This window comes from Phascolarctos cinereus, unplaced genomic scaffold (assembly GCF_003287225.1).
Source record: "Phascolarctos cinereus isolate Bilbo 61053 unplaced genomic scaffold, phaCin_HiC Scaffold_726;HRSCAF=1367, whole genome shotgun sequence".
Lineage (NCBI taxonomy): Eukaryota > Metazoa > Chordata > Mammalia > Diprotodontia > Phascolarctidae > Phascolarctos > Phascolarctos cinereus.
This window is the reverse complement of record NW_027556098.1, coordinates 370605040-370627898: the sequence shown is the minus strand read 5'-3', so window position 1 is coordinate 370627898 and position 22859 is coordinate 370605040. Positions and strand designations below refer to the sequence as shown.

Here is a 22859-nt window from a genome sequence, read left to right as displayed (position 1 = left end):
AGGAAGTATATTTCTTTAATATTTTTCTACATTGTCTTACCCTCTCTACTAGATTGTAAATTCCTTGAGGGCAGTGACTTTCTTGTTTATGTTTATATTTCCCTCAGCACTTAGTGCTTACTAAATGTTAAATGAATCCAAAGCAAAACACATCCTTTCCTTGTACTTCATTTTCCCAACTTATAGAGGAAATAGGGTTTTATCTTTAACTAGAATCATATTGTAAAGCATGCAATGACTAACCTACTTGCAAGGAGTTACATGCATATTCATAACAGCTTATTGGACAATTTTACAAAATTGTCCTAGATGGTTAGACCTTAGTCAAACGGTTCAGTGGATCTCCTCAGTGTGGGTACTCCCTCTAATAGCTGCAGATCAAAAACCACCCAGGTCTTCTCAGCCTTTTCTGCTGCTGTCCATGTCCTTCTGCAGATCCTTGATAAGAGGTCCACCCAGTGTTTTAGAGAGCCTGTGTATTTGGCATTATTTAAACTACCAATGTAGCCTATCTATTTGTTATTCTTTCCTCTTGTTAAATGGCTGGCCCACATCCTTGTGTAGTCATACGTCTCTTTGGTATCTTTTTTTTTTTTGCTGTTTTTTGCCCACAGTTCATTGCTGGAAATATGTTTCAGCCTATTTACTCCCACCATGCATTTCTTCATTGCCCTTTGGGTGACCTGTAATTTGTGATTCCTCAGAGATTGTAGTAATTTATGATTCACAGTCATATAGCATCACCAGCAGAATATTAAGAAAGGAATAGGCAGGCTTTTGCAAATAATATTCCATAACAGACCACATCTTTACAGTCAAACAGTTGTACAGTACAAGATCCCACTGTTTGTTGACTATAAAGTATTTGATGCATTTGAACAAAATGCTGCTGTGCAGTACTTAGCCATATGTTGGTCAGATAGTATTTAATCTGTCAGGACCTTGTTAGCCAGCTTGTTGCTAGATTATAAACTTAATGAGGACAGAAACACAATCTTATTTTCTTTGCATCTCTCTTGAGTGCCTGGCACAGTACTTTTCCTATATTTCAAATATCCATGATTCATTAGTGCCTTCCTATTACTAATACCACACCTAATGTGAATTGAAGTGGTCAAAAAACTATCATTAGCTGTCATTCAGCCTTTGGTGTTGAGTCTCCCTCAATATAGCTCGGTTGATAGTCCAAGCCTTTCTTGTTTGGTAGATGATGCTTGTATTCTTCTCGCTGGAGAATCCCTCTCATTTTCACTGCATACTGCAATGAGATCCAAATAGGACTGAAGTGGAAGAGTGAACTTAATAGGCATTTAAGAAATGGGGATTTCTGGCGCAGTGGATAGAGCACCGGCCAGGCAGTCAGGAGGACCTGAGTTGACACTTACTAGTTCTGTGACCCTGGGCAAATCACTTAACCGTGATTGCCTCACCAGAAAGCAAAAAAAAAAAAAGATAATAATAAAAAATGAGGATTGAATGAAGGAACTTTGGGGAGAAAGACAACTATCAAAATCAGATTGGAAAAAAAATTTTCTTTTGAAAATTAGATGAATTCATCTTTATGTATGTCATGATCCTGAACAAACCATCTGATGTATTTGCATATACATAAATTCCTACTGGAATATTGCTGCTCATCTGTATTATTTATGAACAGTCGTTTTTTTTTTTTTGCCTTAATACACTGAACGTGTAAAGATAACTCTGTCTCAAGACATTCATTGCACAAACTTAGCCTTTTTATCTGATTAACAGGAGTGGAAAATGTTACAGGCAAAAAAATGAATGACTTGAAAGAAACCCACTTGGTTATCTGTTGTTATGTGTCTTGAATTCACTTTGAGCTTTATCAGTAGCACCAGCTGTCCAGTTTTTCTTTAATGAGATAATCCTGGGTTAATGAGAGATTCAAGTAGCTAAATTTCTCATGCTTTTATTTTGCTTTGGAGATGGGAGGAGGAGCTGCATTATTGGTAGCTCTGAAAATTTTTGCCTTTTTGATTGTACATTTACTTAAGAACTCTACCATTTGCCAGTTTGGGTGCTGAGGGACTCAGCAGTTAGCAAATAGATAGACTAGGCTAACAGAAGTCCTTCCAGGTGGCACACTGCTTGTGGTCTACACCTGCTCTTTGCTGTTGAAAGAGGCAATTTTTCTTTAGGGTTTATTTCACAACTAAATCAAATTCTTCTTGATATGTCATTGTTAAATTTTAGGAATAACCCTAAATTTTCCAGTGGATTGAACCTCTTTGTTCAGGAAATACTTAAAATCTTTTTAAAATTTAAATTTCTTCTTAAGGAATTGTATTGATAAATTTCATTTTACTAGATTGTTTCAACAACTGCCCCAACACTCCTGACTGAATCTTGTACAATGTGCAGTCCCTGAAAGCAGTTAAATAAAACAATACAAAGGAATAATTGCAACTAATTGTACTGCATACTTATGTGTGAATATTTTTCTGTTTCTCTGCAGAAAGGACTGCTGTATGCTTCATAAATTAGTACCAACACTATCCAATGTTTATGATGAATTTTGCTATTTAAAGCTGTATATAGTTGTAGTGATTGTTTACATTTATGTTAATTCTTTTGGCCCTGCTTTATTTCTTTGAGATATTCATCATTCCTTATGGCACAGTGATATTTCATTACTTTCACATGCCACAATTAGCCATTGCCCAGTTGCCTGATAAAGTTTTTTTTCACTTTTTTGCTATTACAGATGATCAGCACACATTTATTCAGCACCAGTTATGTTCCAGGTACCGTGCTAGGGACTGGGGAATACAAAGACAAAAGTGATACAGTTCCGGGAATGTCCTCAAGAAACTTATGAGCTTATGTTCTGTGAGGCAGGCAAGTTAGTCTCATTGCAGCAGCACAAATTTTGAAGGAGACAGGAGGCAGCCAGCACGTACCAGGGAAGCCAAACCATGGCCACCACATCACTTTAGCCACTGTTCTCCTTAAGACCCTTGTGGAGGCAGGCTCAGGACCCTTGAGTCCAAAATCTCTTGGAATAGACTGTCTCCTCCTCCCCACAGGAACTGTGCCAGCTTCCGACTGGCTCCCTGCAGCCACCATCCTGGGAAGCAGCCCCTGTGGTGATATCACCTGGAAATTGCTTCTGCAATTTCTGTTCATGCCCCCTCAGCAACCATAATAATAATAATAATAATTTTTTTTTTGCGAGGCAGTTGGGGGTAAGTGACTTGCCCAGGGTCACACAGCTAGTGTCTGGTCTGAGACCGGATTTGATCTCAGGTCCGCCTGACTCCAGGGCCAGTGCTCTACCCACTGCACCACCTAGCTACCCTGGCAACCATAATTATTGAAGATCCAGAAAAGAAAGTTCTTAACAGCAAAGTCCTTGACTCTGTCAAATGACTTAAAACTAGCAAAGAGGCCAGTTTGGCTAGATCATAGAGTATGGAAAAGGGACTAATTTATGATAAGATTGGAAACATAATTTGAACCCAGGTTGGGAAGAGCTCTAAAATATGAATAGAATAACTATATTTGCTTTTAGAGGCAATAGGGAGTCAGTGGAGTTTGTTGACCAGGGTAAGGAAGTGATGTGGTCAGACTTGCACTTTAGGAAAATCACCTTGGCACCTGGTAAAGGATGACTTGGAAAGGAGAGAGACCTGAGGCTGGGACACCAATGAGAAGGCTATTGCAGTAGTCTAGGCTAGAAGTGATGAGGGTCAGGACCAGGGTGGTGGCTATATGAGCAGAGAGGAGACAGATACCAGAGAATTTGTGGAGATGGAAGTGACATGATTTAGCAATTGACTGCATATATGGGTTGACAGAGAAAGTGACTTTGAGGATGACACTGAGATTACAGACCTGGGTGACTGGAAGTTGTAAGATAGTTATGCTTGAAGAGAGGTGAGTTTTTGCTGAGAAATAATGTGTTTAGTGTTAGACATGTTGCATTTGAGATGTCTAGGAAACAAAGTTTGACATATCCAGCAGGCAGTTACATAGTTATAAATAATTATACTGCTTCTGTGGATATTTTTATACAGAAGTCTTTTTTTCTGGTTAATAACATTATTTTATAAACCTAAAATGGGCCAAAGTATATGAGTAGTTTTGTAACTTTCATAATCCTAATTGTTTAACATAATAATATGTAATAACAATTCCTATCTTCTCTAAAAGACTTTTTTTTTTCCAATTCAACAGGTATTTATTGAGTAATAATTGTTTGTAAGGATTAGATAGGTCATATGGGACAGTGGTGTCCACATATCAACATTATCTATGTTCTATCATGTTTTTACTTATTTTGTTAAATGTTTCCTAATTACATTTTAATCTCTTTTGGGCCACACTTAGCATTGCTGACTGATGCCTCTAGAGTAGGGAATACAGGTGAGGTTAGAACATGGCCCTGGGGTCCTCTGGGAGTTTGTGGTCTTTTGGGGTTGATTTGACACTATCCTTTATAGTTCATATTTTTATAGCCTTTACAGGTTTACAAAGTGCTTTATTATAGGATAGTACCATCTAGTTCAACCCCTCATTTTGCAGAGGAAACTAAGGCCTAGAAGGGATAGCTGCTGTGCTCAAAGTTGTCCAGATAGTATGTAGGTGAGGCAGAAAGAGAACTTAGGTGGTCTGACTTCCTAACTCATCATGTTTTCCACTGCATCAGACTGCCTTGTATGTTATCTCATTCGGTGCTCCCCAAATCTTATTAGATAGGTTACCAGTCAGGTCAGAGCAAAACACAATGAAGCAAAGAGACGTGCCCAAGATTTCCTAACTCAGTGGAAGCCATCTTCTAACCCCATTTCTGGTGTTTTTCCATTATATATGGCCCCAAGAGCTATTATGAAGAGTGGAATAAGAAAGTGATTAGCAGGTATAAAGTGCTATGTTAGGTCTGAGGAGGGGGATCACTTTAGATGAGAAATAGTAGTTGTGGCCTAGGTGTGGTGTTGGTTAGGGAAGGATTTCTGTAGAGGGTGGCGTTTAAGTTCTTTTTTTTTTTTTTAAAGTTATTCTTTAAAGGGACATACAAAATTCGTATTTTGAACCATCACCTTGTATTTTGTTTTATTAGTCTTTGTTACTACCCTTTTCTGCATTTATAAAATTAGGGGAATAATATCAGACCTGCCTACCTTATTGGGCTATTGTGAAGATCAAATGAGAATATATGTGAAACTGTTTTGTTGAGTAAATCTTGATGTTTCCCCCTACTCCCTCCAATGCCTCAGTTCCTTGTTCTGCAAAACTTAGCCCTTTTTAAAAAGTAATACTCTTTTTGTGAGGCTTTATGTGCCCCACAGTAATGTTCATTAGCATAATATTTTCTCGTGTGCAGTTCAGATAGAACAATTTAGAAAATTTAAAACCATAGGCCAGTTTCTAAAACATCTTTAATTTTTGTTCTTTAATCATGAGTAAATTTAAATTATAGGATATTCACAACCAATGTGAAGTTGAGTTTCCTTGGCAAATCAGATTTCCAGGTTGTACCTCTTCTTTCCTTTCATAATGAGCCTGTCAGGGTTGCTGCTTAAAAGCCACAGGACACTTGAATGCTCTGCAGATACTTTGATATGTTAACCAGCAGATTCTGGTTTAAAATATACAGCCTGCGATTTGTATTGTGAATTATGCACAGGATTTCCTCGTAGCGTTTGGTTTTGAAGGTGTTTATTCAGCTGCCTATTGATGCTCTAATCTTATAAGCTTCAAAGCAGAAGCAGTCATAAAGGAGGTGAGTTTGCTTGTAGAAATCAAGAAATCAGTAAATTCAAACCACTATTCGATTTCCTTGTTATCTGCCAAGCATACTTTTCACAGTTGTCATCTTGTTGCCTATTGGTATGTTTCATGTAGGCTCTCTTCATCAGCAAGCCCACTGTTGATCCCTTAAACATTTGGATGAAGATTATATTTTAAATGGATTTTAAGAATATGACCTGCTCACAGATTTACCTTTTTTTCTTTAGTGATATAATCATCCTATCAGCCTTTTCTTATGGACAACTTTTTTTCACCCTTGGGCAGGAATCCTCAAAATTTGATCTTTGAAAGTGTCCAGTTGCAGAGAATTCATAGCTGTTGAAAAAAAGCAATGGATTCTTTCAGTTTACAGTAAATAATTCTTAAATTATATTTGGATGCCAAAATGATATCATTAGTTTTTGTTGTTTATTTAAATTTGATATGATATTATTGGTAGCATATGGTATAATTTTTATGACTTGGTTCATGGTGTGTTCAGTACTATTCAGTGTAATAAATATAGTTGCAGACACACTGGGTTAGATTAGTATTTTGATTCAGTCTGCTGTGATTTAATGAATATGTAGTGAGGTGGTTGAAGAATTCATAGAGTTTTGTATAAGTAGTACATATAAATCAGTAGAATTAAGGAAGAAAGTTCTAATGGTCTATAATGAAATTGTAATTTTCAAACCATCTCCACAATTTTTGGGGGGAGAAAATTATTGCTCTCAGGCAAAAAAATTGAGTGGAGTGTTTGTTTGTGATAGTCTCTTTTGACTTGCTTATTTTACATGTAGATATGTAAGTACATATATTTATATATAAATAAATCTATTTCTATCCAAAGGGTGTGTGTATTGTAGCTACCTCTTTTCTATGACTTTGGTGGCACTCGTAAAATATCCTTAATGTGTTGAAGAAAGGGACCATGTTTTAATTTGCTTCCATAAAGGACAATTCTCTAATTGTAATAATCTCCCATTAATTACCTCCATATTGAACCCGTGTAGTTAGACATAAACTGCGTGACTTCTTGCTGTATTCTTTCTTCTGACCACCACTCAGTATTTTTGGGGTCATTGTTTCTAGCTAATCCAGGGCCTGGATTAATCAACTTCCAACTTCTTAGGACACTGATCTTCAAACTTTTTCAAGTTTGGAGTATCAGCAAAACATTTTTGAACATACACTCCTGATATGTGTATATATGCTTATTTATAAATTATATAATGATGTTATCTCTTTGTTTTCCTCCTGCCTGTGTAATAGCGACTTTTTAGTCTTCTTTGCTGGGTCTTTATCCATGTCATGCTCTATGGGATATCTTCTGAGTCTCTGTCTTGGGCCCTCTTCTCATTTTTTCTCTACACTCTCACTTGGTGATCTCATTAGCTCCCATGAGTTCAGTTAATATTTCTATTTAGGTGCTTCCTTGATCTATATATGCAATCCTAGTTTCTCTTCTGAGACTACATCACCAACTACCTATGGGACATCTTGAACTAGTTGTCTTTTAGGCGTCTCAAACTGAACATGTTCAAAACTGAATTCATTGTCTTTTCCCCAAAACCCATCCCTCTTTTGAACTTTCCTGTTACTGTCCAGGGTAGCAGTATCCTAAATCATCTGAGTTCAAAACCTCAATGTTACCGAGAACTTCTCATTCTTATTGACCCCATATATCTAATGAATTGCCAAATCCTGTCATTTCTGCCTTTACAACATCTCTTGTATAATTCCCCTTCTCTTTCCTCATGCAACCACAACCCTTGTCCAGACCCTCATCATTTCTTGTTTGCACACTATTCCAATAGCCTTTGAATTGCGCTCCTTGCCTCAGGTCTCTTCCTACTTCCATCTGTCCTTTGCTCAACTTTCTAAAGGGTATGCCTGACCCTACCATTCCCTCCCCTCCACTCAGTTAACTTCAAAGACTCCCTGTTATTTCCAAGATCAAATAAAAACTTCTGTGTTTTGCATTTTAAAGCCTTTTACAACCTAACCCCTTCCCACCTTTCCAGTCTTCTTATACTTCACTCCGCTCCATGCACTTTTTGATCTAGCTTTACTGGTCTTGCTTGCTGTTCTCATGCCATGATCCATCTCTGTACCTTTGTGCATCTTACCTCTGCCTCTTAGTATCTCTGACTTCTTTCAAGACTCAGTTCATATGTCACTTTGTGCAGTAGGCATTTCCCAGCCCCCTAGTTGTTATAGGCTTCCTTTCTAAAATACCTTTCATCTCTTCTGTATGTGTCTTATATGTACCTATTTATTTACATGTCTCCCCATTAGGCAGGGACTGTTTTTGCCTTTTCTGTAACCCTAGCACGTGGTAAGGTGTCTGCTACAGAGGCACTTAATTGCTTGTTGACTATCAAACCAATAATGTACATTGTAGAACAAACAAAAATAGAAACTAAAAATGGTCCAGATAAATCTGAAATAATATTTTATCCTAGAGTCAATAGGGAGCCCATGCCATTTATTCAATAGGGAATTGACATAGACCTATGCTTTAGGAAGATCGTTTTGGCAGATATATGGAGGATGGTTGTAGTGGGGAGAGACTTAATTGCAGGGAGACCTATTAGGAGACTATTGAAATGGTGCAGGAGAAAGGGGATGAGAGCCTGGGCTAAGGTGGTTGTTGCTGTGTCAGAGAGGAGGAGACAGACATGGAAGTAAAAACAATATTTGGCAACTAATCGGATGTAATGGGGTAAGAGAGAGTGAGAAGTTGAGTATGGCACCTATGTTATGAACCTTGGTGACTGGGAGGATAGTTGGAACACTTAACAGTAATAGGAAAGTTTGAAGAGGGGAGGGCTTGGAGGGAAAAGATAATAAGTTTTGTTTTGGACATGATGATTTTAAGATGTCTATAAGACATGCAGGTCAAGATTCCAATAGTCAGCTGGAGATTCAATACTGGAGGTCTGGAGAGAGTTAGGGCTAGATAAACAGATATGAAAATCATCTGCATGGACATGACAATTGTATCCAGGGCTTAGTTTAGTACAGTGTTTGACACATAGTAAGTGCTTGCTAAATGCTTTTCAATTCATTTGTTTATTCATTCTTATTTGGATCCCCATAAACAGCACAGTGAGTTAGGTCAGATATTATCCTCATTTTAAATATGAGGAAATTAAGACTCAGAGGGATTGAGTGATTTGCCAAACAATAAGAGCAAACCAGGACTCACTTGAATCTGTAAGTTGGGTTAAGTCAAATCAACATAAATTTCTTTTTTTTCTTTCTTTCTTTTTAACATACATTTCTTAAGCACCCCTGTGTGCCTAGCATCTGAGTAAAAGATAAGTTGAGCATTCTTTTCACTCAAGCATACCACCTCTCCTTATTTAGTTTTGTTTATTAGGTGGATTAGATGGGAAATATGGTGTGATGGATTCAGATTGATATAGAAAATTTAAAAAATAATTACTATTCTTATAATAAAGAATTATTAGTCTTGTTAATCAATATTCAGTCAGCAAAGCTATCCTGTCATTTTGGAAATCTCTGTGTGGTGTTATTAAATATTATGATTCTGAAGAAGAACAAAGTGAGATATACAAATGAATAGGCTATTTTAAAGATGTCTTCTAATTTTAAAACTATGTTATATATGTATAATGGAACACATGCTTTTTGTAATTTATGAAGATGCAGTACTTTATTAGGGTTGAGTTGTAATTGCTATATAGCTATTATTAAATACTTACATGAATTCTTAAGTAATCTTATTAAAATTCTTTTCATATAGTCAGATCACAATGCAAGTAAAACACCAACTCTGTTAAATTGTATATCAGTATGATATACTGTGTATAACACATATATGTATGTACATATTTAATTGATTAATTTAAAACACCCAGGTCTCCTTAGATGGAAGGTTTTTTACCTTGATCCATAAATTTGGCACACAGGATGTGGAAAGTAATAGTGGGCTACTTTTTAGACATATGGACACAAACAGAACCATCAAGAGTTACAAAGAGTTAAGCCCTCAGATTTTACTATCATCTATTTCAGTTTGCAGAAGGGATATGTGGAGTGCAGTTTAGAAGTGAAGCCTCATTATCATTGCAGACTGCTCCCTTCTCCTGATGCCCTTGTCTCCTCCTTCATTGTTTTCCCCCCCCCTCTTTTTAGTTGGTGACCCAGAATTTCTACACCACTGCAAGCTTACTACCTGCAGAGTCCTGCTAATCTCAGCAACATTATGTAATTACACAAGTCCTCTACATGCTATCATGTGATGTTGTGTATATGTCCTCCCACGCATGTATCTTTATAGAGTAGTTTCTTCCCATCTGGTGTTAGAGATGAGCTTCTTGTGAGGCTATTTTTAAATCTTCAAGCTTCCTGGCATCTTCCCTGGTTGAAGTAGCATCACTGCTTCTGAATGCAAGAAAATCCATAAAGTGTTTGTGATTCTTCCATGTGAATGTGAATAGCAGTTTTATTTGTTTTGCTAATATGCCTTTTAGGGGACTGGTAGGTGGTGAAGTGAATAGAGCACTGGACTTGGAATCAGGAAGACTTATCTTCATGAATTCAAATCCAGCCTTAGATGCTAGCTGTGTGACTTTTAGCTCATGTTTGTCTCAGTTTCTCATCTGTAAAATGATCTGGAGAAGGAAATGGCAACCCACTCCAGTGTCTTTGCCAAGAAACCCCCAACCAAATGAGGACATGAAGAACTGAGCACAACTGATACATAACACTCACTAGCTGTGTGACTCTGGGCAAGTCACTTAGCCCCAATTGCCCTCACCAAAAAAAAAAAAAATACTGGATTGCAGTTTTACTTATTAACAGTGGCTCTCTTACTAACTAGTTTACTGATTAATCACAGTCTCTCTGAACCTACAGTAGAGGCAGTAATACCCATGGTGCCTCCTTCCCTGGGCTATATTGTGATGATTGTGGTGAGCATGCATAGTGGTGGATTTGGGTCAGGAAGACCTGGTCAAAATTCCATCTTAGGAACTTAGGAAGCATGTGATTGTGGGCCGGCAAATCACTTCACCTCTCAGACCCTCAGATTCCTTGTTGATAAAATGAATCTAATTCGCATACTACAGGCCCCACAGGGTTGTCAGCCCTGTATCATTTTAAGTGATTACTATGATGTATATAAAGTACTTTATCAGTGTAAAAGTGCTCTATAAATGTCAGGACTTCTCATAAAGTTTCCCATGCTTCTTATGCTAGGAAGACAAAGGTATATGTGACAGTGCTTGCCTTTAAGGAGATTATGATTCTGCATGGTACACACATCAGTCTGGCAAGTAGCTCAAGGGCAAGTCTTGGCCTCATTAATGTAGCACTTATATGTCCTGCATTAGTGTAAAGGTGGGAGAACACTTCTCACTGGGGCTGGGGTAGCTGTAAGGGCTTATGAAGGAAATTGCATTTGAGAATTTTCCTTGAAGAATGGTTTCAATAGGCAGAAATGCAGGGGAGGGCATTTTAGGTATAGGCAAAAGCATGAGTGAAGTTGTGGAGGTAAGAAAGTACTAGGCACCATGGAAAATAGCAAGTAGACTTGAGCATAAGTTTTATGTTGAGACATTGTTTAGAAAAGTAGTTTAAGACAAGTTGTGGAGAGTCTTGAATGCCAGAAATTTGAACTTTATTCTGTGGGCAAATCAGGGAGCTCACAGAATGACATGATCTTAGAAGGCCTCTAGTCCAGTATGTGCTGGAGCAGAACATTCCTGAGAACAAATAATCATCTAACTTCTGTTTGGAGCGCATGAGCTTCCAGTCAGCAAATGTAGGCTCTAATCCTAGCTCTTATCACCTTCCTCACAACAACCTGGTGAAGTACTTGGTATGAGTATTATTTTCCTAGTTTTAGTGGAAGGAAACTGAAGCTTGGATTGGGGAAATGAGCCCATAGTCATTGGACTAGTCATTATTGCCCCAGGAATTGAAATTGATATGTTCTTTCACTTCAAGTCCAGGACTCTTTCTGTTATATTGTGCTGGACATTGTATTGAACTGGATGTTTTATTGAACTGGACGTTCACAATGAAAGGATTGAATTAGATGTGATCGCTAATGTTTCTTTTAGTTTGGAAATCCTATAATTAGTCTTAAAGTGAAAACCTATGAGCAACATGTGTCAATAATGAATGAAATTATATAAACTGATATGATGTGATGTAGCAGCCAAAAACCTGTGATCTGAGGCTGAAGATGCTTTACGTCCAGGAGAGAAATGATAGTAACAGGACTGTTCTGTTTATTTTGAATGCCACACTTTGGGAAAGATATTGACAAGGTGGAGGACAAAGGGGATAGTGAAGGGATTGGAAACCATATATGAAAAGAATCAGCTGATATATTGTCACATGCAGGAACAATTAGGGCTAGGAATAATTAGTAGAAGTTAGAGGCAGATTCTAGCTTGACGTAAGAAAGAACTTCTAAACAAATTAGTGCTGCCCCAAACTGTAAAGGCTGCCTCAAGCTATAGTGAGTTCATTTCATTTTATTAAGCATTTATTAAATGCCTACTGTATGCAGAGCACTGCACAAAAACTGGGATATATCTATAATTTAGATAAAACATAACCTTCATGGAATCTGGTAGCAGGATAAGATACAAACATAGATAACTGTAATACATAATATTTAATATATGTATTAGGGAATTCCAAAGCAAAATGTTATGGGAAATCTGAAGGGAGAAAGTAGTTACTGACTCAAGGGATTGAGAAGACTTTGTAGAGGGGAGGTAGCATTTTAGTTGGGTTTTAAAGGATGTAGGAGGGCAAGACGTTGCAGGCATGGGGAGATGAGAGATAGAGAGATGAGCAGAGACATGGAAGTAATTCAATGCATATTCAGGGAATAGAAGGCAGTTCATTTTGGCTAGAACATAGCCTTTAATAAGGGGGTTAATTGATATTGCAAGAGATGGAATCAGCAGGACTTGATAATTGATAAATTATGAGAGGTGAGAGTAAAGAGTCAAAGATTTACCCTAAGGTATAAATTGGTAAAACCAGGAGGAGAAACAGGATTATGGGAAAGCAAGAATATACTCAGTTTTGGACATCCTTGAGGGCAGTTGGAGATGTTGGTCTGAGATTATAGATTTTGAAGCCATTTGCCTATAGTTGATAATTGAAGCTTTTGGAATGAATGAGATTGCCAACATAGAGTATAGAAAGGAAGAGGTCTGAGTATTAAAGGGATTGAGTAGAGAATGATTAGAGAGATTGGAGGAAAATCAGGAGCATGTAATGTCTTTGAAACCAAGGGAAGAGAATATTATGCAATAAGGAGTGATTAACAATGCTGCAATGCAGAAGAGGAGGAGGTCTGTAGAAAGATATTTGGGAATTAGGAGATTACTGGTTTCGGTAAAATGGTGGGGGAAGATTGCAAGGAGTTTAAGAGAGGGGGTAGTAAGGAAATAGAAGCATTGGAATATAGACTTTTTTTTCTTCAAAGTTAAGCAGTAAAGGAGAGTAAAAGGATGGGGCAGTAGCTGGATGGGCTAAAAGAGAAAAAGGAAGCTATTTATTAAATGCCTAATGTGCCAGGTACTGTACTAAATCCCAAAAGAGAAGGGACAACTGTTGGAGGCTGGACAGAAAGAATAAATAGGTCAAGGGGGTTAGCCTTTGTGAGGACTAGAGATAGTTGCCTACAAACAGGGAAGGAAAAGAGTGTGCTGATTCATGGAGGGGTGTTTGGTAGAGGAGGGGAGGAATTCAGAGATAATTCAACATAAGTATTAAGAGCCTAATGTGTGAGCCAGTTACTGGGGATATGAAGACAAAAATCAAAATGGGAGCTTGCTTTCTATTGGAGAGAAACTAGGTGCATGCAGATAAGTAAATGTAAAATTTTTTTTGTGGGTTGCATGAGCTACTTAGGGTGGTGAGGAATCAGGAAAGACCTCATTTAAGGGGTGGCACTTGAGTTGAATCATGAATGGAACTAAGGGTCTCAAGAGGGAAGAGGTAAAGAGAGAAAACATTCCAGGAAGGGGACATGGTCTCTCTCTTCCTGGAGTTTTCTGCCTAGGAAGAAGATAAATCACATATACAGATGAGCATGCTACAAAAGAGAGCCTAATTGCTTAAGAAAAATACCAAGTGCTGTGTGAGTTCTGAGGAAGGAAAGGTGTAATTTCTCACTGGAAAGCAGGAGAATCAGGGAAGACCTGAATGAGACATTGTTTGACCAGAGGTATAGAGGTGGGATGCTTATGGAGTACAAGTGAGTAATCTAATTTATCTGGGCTACAATTGCATGTGGGTGGAGTCATATGAAATAAAACTGGAAGTTCTCAGTTGCTTCCTAGAAGAATACTTTTTTCATAGCTTATTTGAAGTTCTGAAAAGAGGCTCCCTAATCAATGTTTTTTTGTTTTGTTTTGTTTTTGTTTTTTTGGTGAGGCAATCGGGGTTAAGTGACTTGCCCAGGGTCACAAAGCTAGTAAGTGCCAAGTGTCTGAGGCTGGATTTGAACTTAGGTCCTTCTGACTCCAAGGTTGGAGCTCTATGCACTGTGCAACCCAGCTGCCCTGATGATCAATGTTTTAATCAACTTTTTTGTTGTTGTTATTGTTGAATGTTTTCTTCTGAAAGAAGAATAAAATTTTTCTAGGTTCTCATGTGGGTCCAGATCTTTGGGCCAAGAGTAATAACTTTTGTGTTTTGCCCCATTAGGCTTCCTAGTTAAATTGTCTACTTTTCTGTTTTGGTCAGTAGTCTTTCCTGGACTTAGAGAATGTTTTTGGTGTAACACTTTAAGTTTGTGGGAATGTTTTTGAGTTTCACAGCTATTAGGGTTTTACTTCCGGGGTTGGTAAAGCACAGTCCTGTGGTTGGTGTTCTCTAGTGTTGCTTTTATCTTTTGCAGCAGATGTGAAAGTAAACATACAGTTGGAAAACAGGAAGAGGCCTGGCTGATTTGAGGAGGGTGTGTTTGTAGGGAAATGATTGTGTACAGGTTACCTGAAAACTAAACTGCTTTGAATCGGCATGACTTTGTAGTAATCACACACCATATTATATTTTGTTATTGAAAAGTAAACAAAAAAGCAAATTGTTTATACCCTAACGAATTCCTGTATTTGTATATACATTAAGTTCTACAGCTTTACATGAAGTGTTGTTGTTTATAAGGGAGAATTTGTATTTTTACCTTCTGGTTGTCTTTGTTCTGTATTTTCTTTTGAGGCTTTAAGATTATTTTATTTAATAAAGAAGTGTGAGTTTTTATAGAATTTTAGACCCAATTCTACTAACAATGAGAAGACATTTAACTGTTCCAAGCTTCAGTCTCTTCATCTGTTAAGTGAGAATAATACTGTACTAGAAATCTATCACGAAAGCCCTACTCTACTTCCTCATGGTATTGAGGTGACTGGATTTTCAAAGGTTAATTCAATAAATCCTAAACTCTTCCAGTTCCTACTAAGTTGGAAAGGTTACTAGGACCATTCCAGTGAGGACTATATTTGTCAAGTGAGGGACTTAGCTAAGTTTGGAAAGAGTTGTTGTTCAGTCATTTTCAGTAATGTCCAACTCTTTATGGCCCCAGTTAGGGTTTTCTTGGCAAAGATACTGGAATGGTTTACTTTTTCCTTCTCTGTCTCATTTTATAGATGAAGAATTGAGGCAAACAATGTTAAGTGACTTGCTCAAAATCAAACAGCTAGGAAGTGTCTGAGGCCATCACCATAAGGTTGTCAATCAAGTGGTAATATTTTTGGCCACTGTAATTCATGAAGAGTAGTGCTTCCTAAGGTGAAGAGAACTTAGGATCACCACTGGTGGAGGGAGTGCTTATGTCAGTGGACTTGGGGAAGGAATTGAAATCATATTTGTACTTCATGCATTATGCGAATGTAAGATATTATTATCTATTTCTATTATACTAAAGATCCCATTTCTGACTTAATCCTACTATCAGAGGTTAGTTGCTGTAGAAGGAATTCATGTTTTGGGTAAGAGTTGGACTCTCTGAGATTACTTCTGTCTCTGAAGTTCTAGGATTTCCATTTAAAGTACTCATGGCTTTGGATTAAGTTCATATTATATTTCAAGTGATTCTGAGAAATTCTTTGTCTATTATATTTCTTCTGCTCTGACTTGAGTTACTTTTCTTACTGAATCTTACCTTTATACTCCCTTTGATGCTTGAGAAACCACTTTTTAAAAAGAATTTTTAGAAGAAGATTTTTTTTTTTTAAGAGAAGATGGGTTGAAAGGCTGAAGAGAGAGGTTATATAATCTGAATCTGAAGTGGCAGTGGTGGCAGTGGTGATGGTAATAGATAGATGCCATGATTTGTTACTCCCAGAAAAACAGCCAAATGCATCAATGATTGGAGTTTCTGCTAGTAATAAATATCAGAACCTATCCACGTCTGTATCCTTTGCAATTTTTGTTCATGTCCTTGTGCCCTCACATCCTCATATCCTTCCAAAGGTCCATCATATAGGTTCATCCAACATGCTGGAGACCTTTTTCACTTTCTTTTGGCATCACATGGGTACCAGTGGAGCACTCTGTGCATTCACCTATTGTCCCTTGCTCTCTGCATGTGACCAGCCCATCTTCTCCTTGTGTTGTATTCTTCTTCTCACATATGCTCTCATTTTTTCCTCTTTACTCCCTATAAAAGGTAAGATGAAAACTAAAAAGGAAAGACTCTGTATCCTTTGCCTTTGCCTTGTGGTTTACTTTTTCAGAAATAGCCTCTCCTGAGTTAAGGAGTTGTTGCTATCATGCTTCATGAACTTCAGGATGAAGAATTTTCAAGCCTGCTCCCCATGTAAGTGCAGCTTTCCACTCAGAAATTTTCAGTGAATATGTAGCTTTTAAAGGTAAATTCACGAAGTGTCTTTGTAATAATAATAATAATAATTTTGAAATGCTTTGTACAGAAATGAATCAAAAATATGTAGAATGAAAATAGCTCATGACTCAAGAGTCATTGGCAAAGCTTGGATTTAGAGAGTGAGATGAAGAATCAGAAATACAAAAGAATTCAGAGTAGAAGGAGGATAGTCTTAGGAATCCTCTGGAGAAGTACATGTTGTATACTGTGTAACTTTAGTTTTGACTCTTATGGATATTAAAATATTACTTATGTAAGGTGACTTATCTTAAGAATTTCTTTTTTACCCCCAATATCCCTTCTTATCTAGATGCATTCATTTTATTTGTGCAACAGTTTTTTAATTTCGTGTAATCAAAGTTAAGCAATATACATATATAACTTAATTTCCTTTTTTGATATAACAAAAACAACAAAAAAAAGAAGTGAGAAACTTTTTTAACTACCCTGCCCTTTAGTAGTCATGAATAACCACACTTCTCCTTCCGTCCCACCACCCCTGCTGTGGAGTTTAAAACTTTTGGGTTTAATCATCATAGTTTAAATAGAAAAGTGTCAGGGTGGTTGGGAAGCCTCCATCCAGTCTTAGCCTTTTGGCTGGTGCAATAACCTGTAGAGTAACCCTCATGGTGTCTGGCTTCTGCTTGAATTGAGGCTGCCATGGAGTGGCTGAAAAGCTTTACAGCCAGGCCAATTGTGTGTATCCAGATGCAGTTACTGCCTTCATGACTGGACAAATCACTCTCCCTGTTCTGAGCCTTCACTTCCTCATTGGTAAAAGGAGGAGATTATGCATTATATGATCTCGATGGTTCTTTCCAATTCTAAATTCTATGATCCTTTATCCTGTGGTTCCTAGTGACAGGGAATTCACTGCTTTGTTAGGCATTCCATTCTATCCTGAGATGTACCTCTGTTAAGAGATTCTTTACATGCAGTTGAAAGGTGTTAGCTTATTTATGTTTCCATGACTGGTTTCTTACCATCCCTGTCTGCTAGATTTTTTCCCCCCATAACACTCCTTTAGGACAGATAAACATGCAGAAAGCTATCTTCCACAAACTGTATACTATAAATAGAACAGGTAAGGAGAAACAAGCTAAGCCTGAGTGTTGTATATTTCTCTTCTGAACCTGGGATTTATTCCTCATTTAAAAGCAGGCCAGATGTTCATTTTTTTCAGGTTCTTTTAAAAAGTATTTTAAACTATCAACAAAATTCAAATTGACAAAATCCTAAGTTACTGTACATGAAATAAATTACATTAGTTTGTTTAAAATGTACTGATTTCACAATATGGAACAAAAATGTCCTGTTTGCTTTCATATTCCCTTGAAAACTCATTTTCTTTTGTATATTTTAAAATATTTTTGTACCTTTTTTCAGAATTATCAGTGTGTATATTTTCTTTCTTTCTTTACTTTGCATTACTTTGTGTCTCCACATATTTCTTTGTATGCCTCATATTTGTCATAGTGCATTAATATTCTGTTAAGCTTATGTGTTACAGTTTGGCCATTCTGCATATGTACTATTGTCATAGACTGCATCTTCTTTTTCTTCATGGTTTTGTTATGGAGGATGAATATCAAATATCAAAAGAGCAAAGGTACTGCTGCTTAGTTGTGTGATTGCTCGAAAGCAAAATTGTTCTGTGGTAATTTGGCAGTGGCAACTCCTGATGATTTGGCTATTCATTCATTCATTCATTCATTCATTCATTCATTCATTCATTTATTTATTTATTTATTTATTCATTCATTTATTTATATTTGGCCTAAAGAAGTAGATGTGGGGAAAATAACTGGTGAAGCAGAGAGATGGGAGAAGTTGGAAGCATTAGGAGAACTAAACCAACTCTCTCTTATTCTCTTGTCTTTTATCTGGTGTGGGTTCTTGTATCCAGAAGTTGACACCTGAGACCTTTGGGTTTTTAGATGCCTTGACTGAAAATTTAAGTATTGAAGTTACAGTAAGTTCAGATTTTGTGTTGGTAGGAATATACTTGATCTCTGCTTTACATTTCAAAGACTTCATCTTTTGGAGAGCTGTATAAAATTTTAAAGTACTGTATACATAGCATAACCAGTGAGACAGATGTGTATTAGCTGCTTTTCCTGTGATAACCTTCACATTTCTGCTTTAAGCTTATTTCATTCTTGTCTTTTTGTGTCTTGTATGTTTAGATTCAGTTCTCTTGAGGAAGCTAAGTCCATGCTTAATTTAGGTCTGGTAATAGGTTCATTAATCATTGTTTTACTTGGTATATTTTGTTTTTTAATGAGACTTAAAATCTTAACAGAAAGGAATCTTAGAGCTGGGATCATTTAGTCCAACCATCTTATTTTAGAAGGAGGAAACTGAGGCCCAGAGAAGCAGGGAGACTTGCCCAAGGTCACAAAATGACAGATTAGATGTAGAAGAAAAAACATATTTCCTCTATACATTGGCAGTCTACTGACTCCTCCTTTAGTGTTTTTCTAAATTTCCTTTCCATGGATTATATTCAGTATTAACTGGTGTCATGTTAGAATAACTCATCTGGTCAATGAAATCATAATAGCCTATATTTATATACATTTTATTTATAATTACAAAATGCTGTGGTACACTATCTAAATAGTTTCTTGTTCACAACAACGAGGACCACTGTATAGGTAATAGTCATCATTTCACATAGAAATGTTGCATTTTGGATTCAAAACGATTTTTCAAAATAAAATTAGCCATTTTACCCAGTGTTATCAAAACATTTATTATAATTTTCTTGATATTTTAATGCCTAACATTAGTTTTGCTAGTGAACAGACAGCAATATCTGTCTTAAAGGATTGATTTTGTAAATGTATTAATAGTGTAAAATTTGACTAATAATGTAAAAGTTTGTTTAAGAAAAAAAATTCTGTTTTAAGTTGGTATCCTCTTTATAGGTAGGTAAATTTCACATGGCCCATAGGCAATTTCACAAGTAACAAGAGAATATAGCATGAATCACTGTCATTTTTCTATACTTTTTTGTACGTGGCATTTTTCAGAGGTAATAAACAAAAGTTACAAGTCTCATTGGAAATCTCTACCAAGGGATAGGAATAAGGGTTGATTTTATTGATCTAGGGAACTTTCGGATCAGAAAACTCCTTCTACCAAAGCAGGTTAGTCAGTACCTTCTCTGTAACTTGAGTCTTAGAGAGTTGCTAAGAGCACTGAGAGGTTAAATGATTTGCCCAGGGTCACACAACCAGTTAGTGCCAGAGTCAGGACACGAATCCAGATGTCCTTGGCTTTGAGGCTATTTCATTATCCATTAAGCCACAGCTACCTCTCCTATGCACTAAACGAGAGCAATATTAGTGCTTCTAGTTTGAAGTGCTGGAAAGGAAAGGGATATGATTGAAAACAGAAACTGAGTTGGTTTTAGATGATTAATATTTTAATGAGAATAGAATTGAGAATAGAATCTAAGATTCTTGGCTTTGAGACTCCTACTTTGACTATTAGATATCAGCTTTGATTGTTACTGTGTGTTGGAGAAACTATAGATGAAACTGTAATACAATTAGAGAAAAATAGTGAGGCTAAAAGTCATTTGTTTTTCCTGAAAAATGTATTTAGTGTTATAATGGAAAGAGTATTGTATTTGGGAGTAGATCTGCTCCAGTTATGCACTATAGTGATAGACTCTAATGAGATGTGTAACCATGGCAAGTTATTTAACTTCTCAGAGCCATATAGTCTGAGGAAAGGGTTTCTAACATGATAACTGTCTTCAAATATTTGAAGGGTCTTTCATGGAAGGAGGAGTTAATCTTGTTCTCTTTGGCCCCAAAGAGCAGAATGAGTCCAGTGGGTGGGTTGGGAAGCAGATTTTGACCTAATCTAAGGGAAAAGTTTCTAACAAGTAGAGCGGCCCTAACAATGGAAAGGTCTGCTTTGGTAATTAGTATGTTCACTGCTCCTGTTGGATTCCCTCCAATGTGGGGGTTGAATGACCACTTTTGGGGATGAGCAAAGTGTCATGCTTCAAGTGGAGGTTGGATTTGGTGACCTCTGAGGTACTAACTCCAAGATTATCTGATTCTGTGATGATGAATACATACAGGAGTTCTGAATTACTTGATGGAGAGAAGGGGTGTTCCCCAAATATTGTTTCTTTTCTTTTCTGAGTTTCTATAACTCTCCTCAGGTAGATAAAACGGAAGAGATGTAGCAAAACACAGATTTTTTTTCTTTTAGAAATGTTTTCATGAAATATGTCACCAAATTTCTAATTCATCATGCAATAAAAGGATAAGGAAGAATCAATCGTGCATTTTTATAGGCAAACTTTGGTAGGTAAGCATTACTGGAGAAGTGTTCTTTCCCAAGTAACTCTGTTACTACTTTTGAGGCATCCTTTGATGGTATACACTCACATGTGTTCATAACAAGTTATGTATCATTTCAGTCTAGAGCTTTCTTTTTTATTTAAAATGGATAATTTTTTCATTTTATTTCAAAAACAAAAATTACAATAAGTTAATAGTTGCCTTTGACCTGCCAGTAAGTGATATAGTAGTTGAAGCTTTTTTCTGAATTGCTTCCTTATTTTTTAGTGTTCATACTAAGTTATTAGCTAAAAATATTTGTGAAGATTCATTTTCATCCAATTAGTTTATAAGTCGAAAGCACCTCAACTTTCTTTCATGAAGATACCAAGAGGTACGAAATGGATTTTCTTGCCAAGATTTATTTTCTCTATTGGTTAATGAAGATGATAGTTTTTAAAAGGGACCCTACATTTTATTCTTCCTCTCTTCCCATTCATTCAAACATTTAATTGCTACTTACTGTATGTACAAAGACTTCAAAGAGCTCACAATCCAGTAGGGGAGATAAAGCATATATGTAGTTATTATTAACAAATTGGAATATAAGGGCCTTTCAGAGGCATGTATAGTATTATGGGAACTAATGAAGATAAGATCATGTCAACCCAGGGGAATCAGGAAGGCTTTTTACTGAAAACATTTGCACTGAGCTTTAAAGGGTGAGTGGGATAGCAGTAAGTAGAAGGAAGTGTGGAGTACTTTAAGCATATGGAGTGGAGGCTGTGGAAAAAGTTCATTTAGATTTTAGCAAAGCTTTTGGTAAAGTGTCTCATTATTCTCATGGAGAAAATGGAAAGAGTTAGATGTGATTTTACTAACAATTAGGTAGCTTCAGAACTGGTTGGATGGCCAGATTCAAAAAGTAGTTGTTAATGATTCAGTGTTACCATGATTGGAGGTTTCCAGTGGAATAGATCCTCAGGAATCTATGCTTACTTAGCCTTGTGCTGTTGAACATTTTTGTTATTGACTTGAATAAAGGTGCTAGGTCCCATTAAATCTGCTGATGATGCAAAACTGAGAGGAATAGCAAGCCCAGTCTGGATGACAGTCAAGAGCATTGGGCTGAATCTAATAAGATGAAATTATACGGATGAACATAAAATCTTGCACTTGGGTACAAAAATCAAGTATGGATAGGTAGCAGTTCTGAAAAAGATGTGGGGTTTTTATATTAATGCAAGCTAGCATTGTGATGTGGTAGCTAAAAAAACTAATATGATGTTGGCTGAACTAAGAGGGACAAAACTTTCAGGTGATGCCATCTGCCATCGGGAGTATTGTGTTCAATTCTTGGTGCTAAGATTTAAAGACATTGTCAAGTTGGAGAGTGTCCAGAGGAGGACAATCAGGATGGCAGAAGGCCTTGAGTCCGTGACATATGAGGATCAGTTAAAGCAGCTAGGGATGTTTAGCTTGGAGAAGAGAAGACCTAGGGGGTATATATCTTTAGGCATTTGAAAGACCATCATTCAGGAGAGGGATTAGATTTATTTTGTTTGACCCCAAAGGATTGTTAGAAGCTGCAAAGAGTTAAATTTAGCCTTCTTGTCTGGAAAAACTTTCTAACAGAGCTGTTCAAAAGTGAAATTAGGTGGTTCAAGAGATGGTGGGTTCCCCCTCCCTGGGCAGCTTTAAGCAGAGACTAGAGACTACTTATTCAGTATGTTATGGTAGAAATTCCTTTTTTTGTGTGTGTGGTTTAGACTAGATGGCCTTTGAGGTACTTTCAAACTCAGTGATTCTGCTAATAATACGTACAAGGGTGTGAAGGTGAAAGAGTATGGAGATACAGTGGAGATACATCTTTTAAATTATTTTTTTCAGGGGACAAGTGGGTGCTATAC

General features: G+C 36.9%; 1 protein-coding gene across 15 annotated transcripts in view; it reads left to right on the top strand.

The window, feature by feature from the left end:
• Positions 1-22859, top strand: part of EPB41 (erythrocyte membrane protein band 4.1) — a 184065-nt gene that overhangs the window by 5060 nt on the left and 156146 nt on the right. Inside the window, exon 1 of one of the 15 annotated variants that reach the window (XM_020983330.2) lies at positions 13869-14014. The exons of 1 other annotated variant lie outside the window; for it this stretch is intronic. In XM_020983330.2, coding sequence (XP_020838989.2) covers positions 13998-14014 — 17 coding nt within the window. In that variant the 5' untranslated portion in view covers positions 13869-13997. Of the gene's footprint in view, positions 1-13868; positions 14015-22859 lie in introns of those variants that run through there. 13 more of the 15 variants (XM_078145526.1, XM_020983327.2, XM_020983329.2 and 10 more) reach the window with 13 other exon arrangements.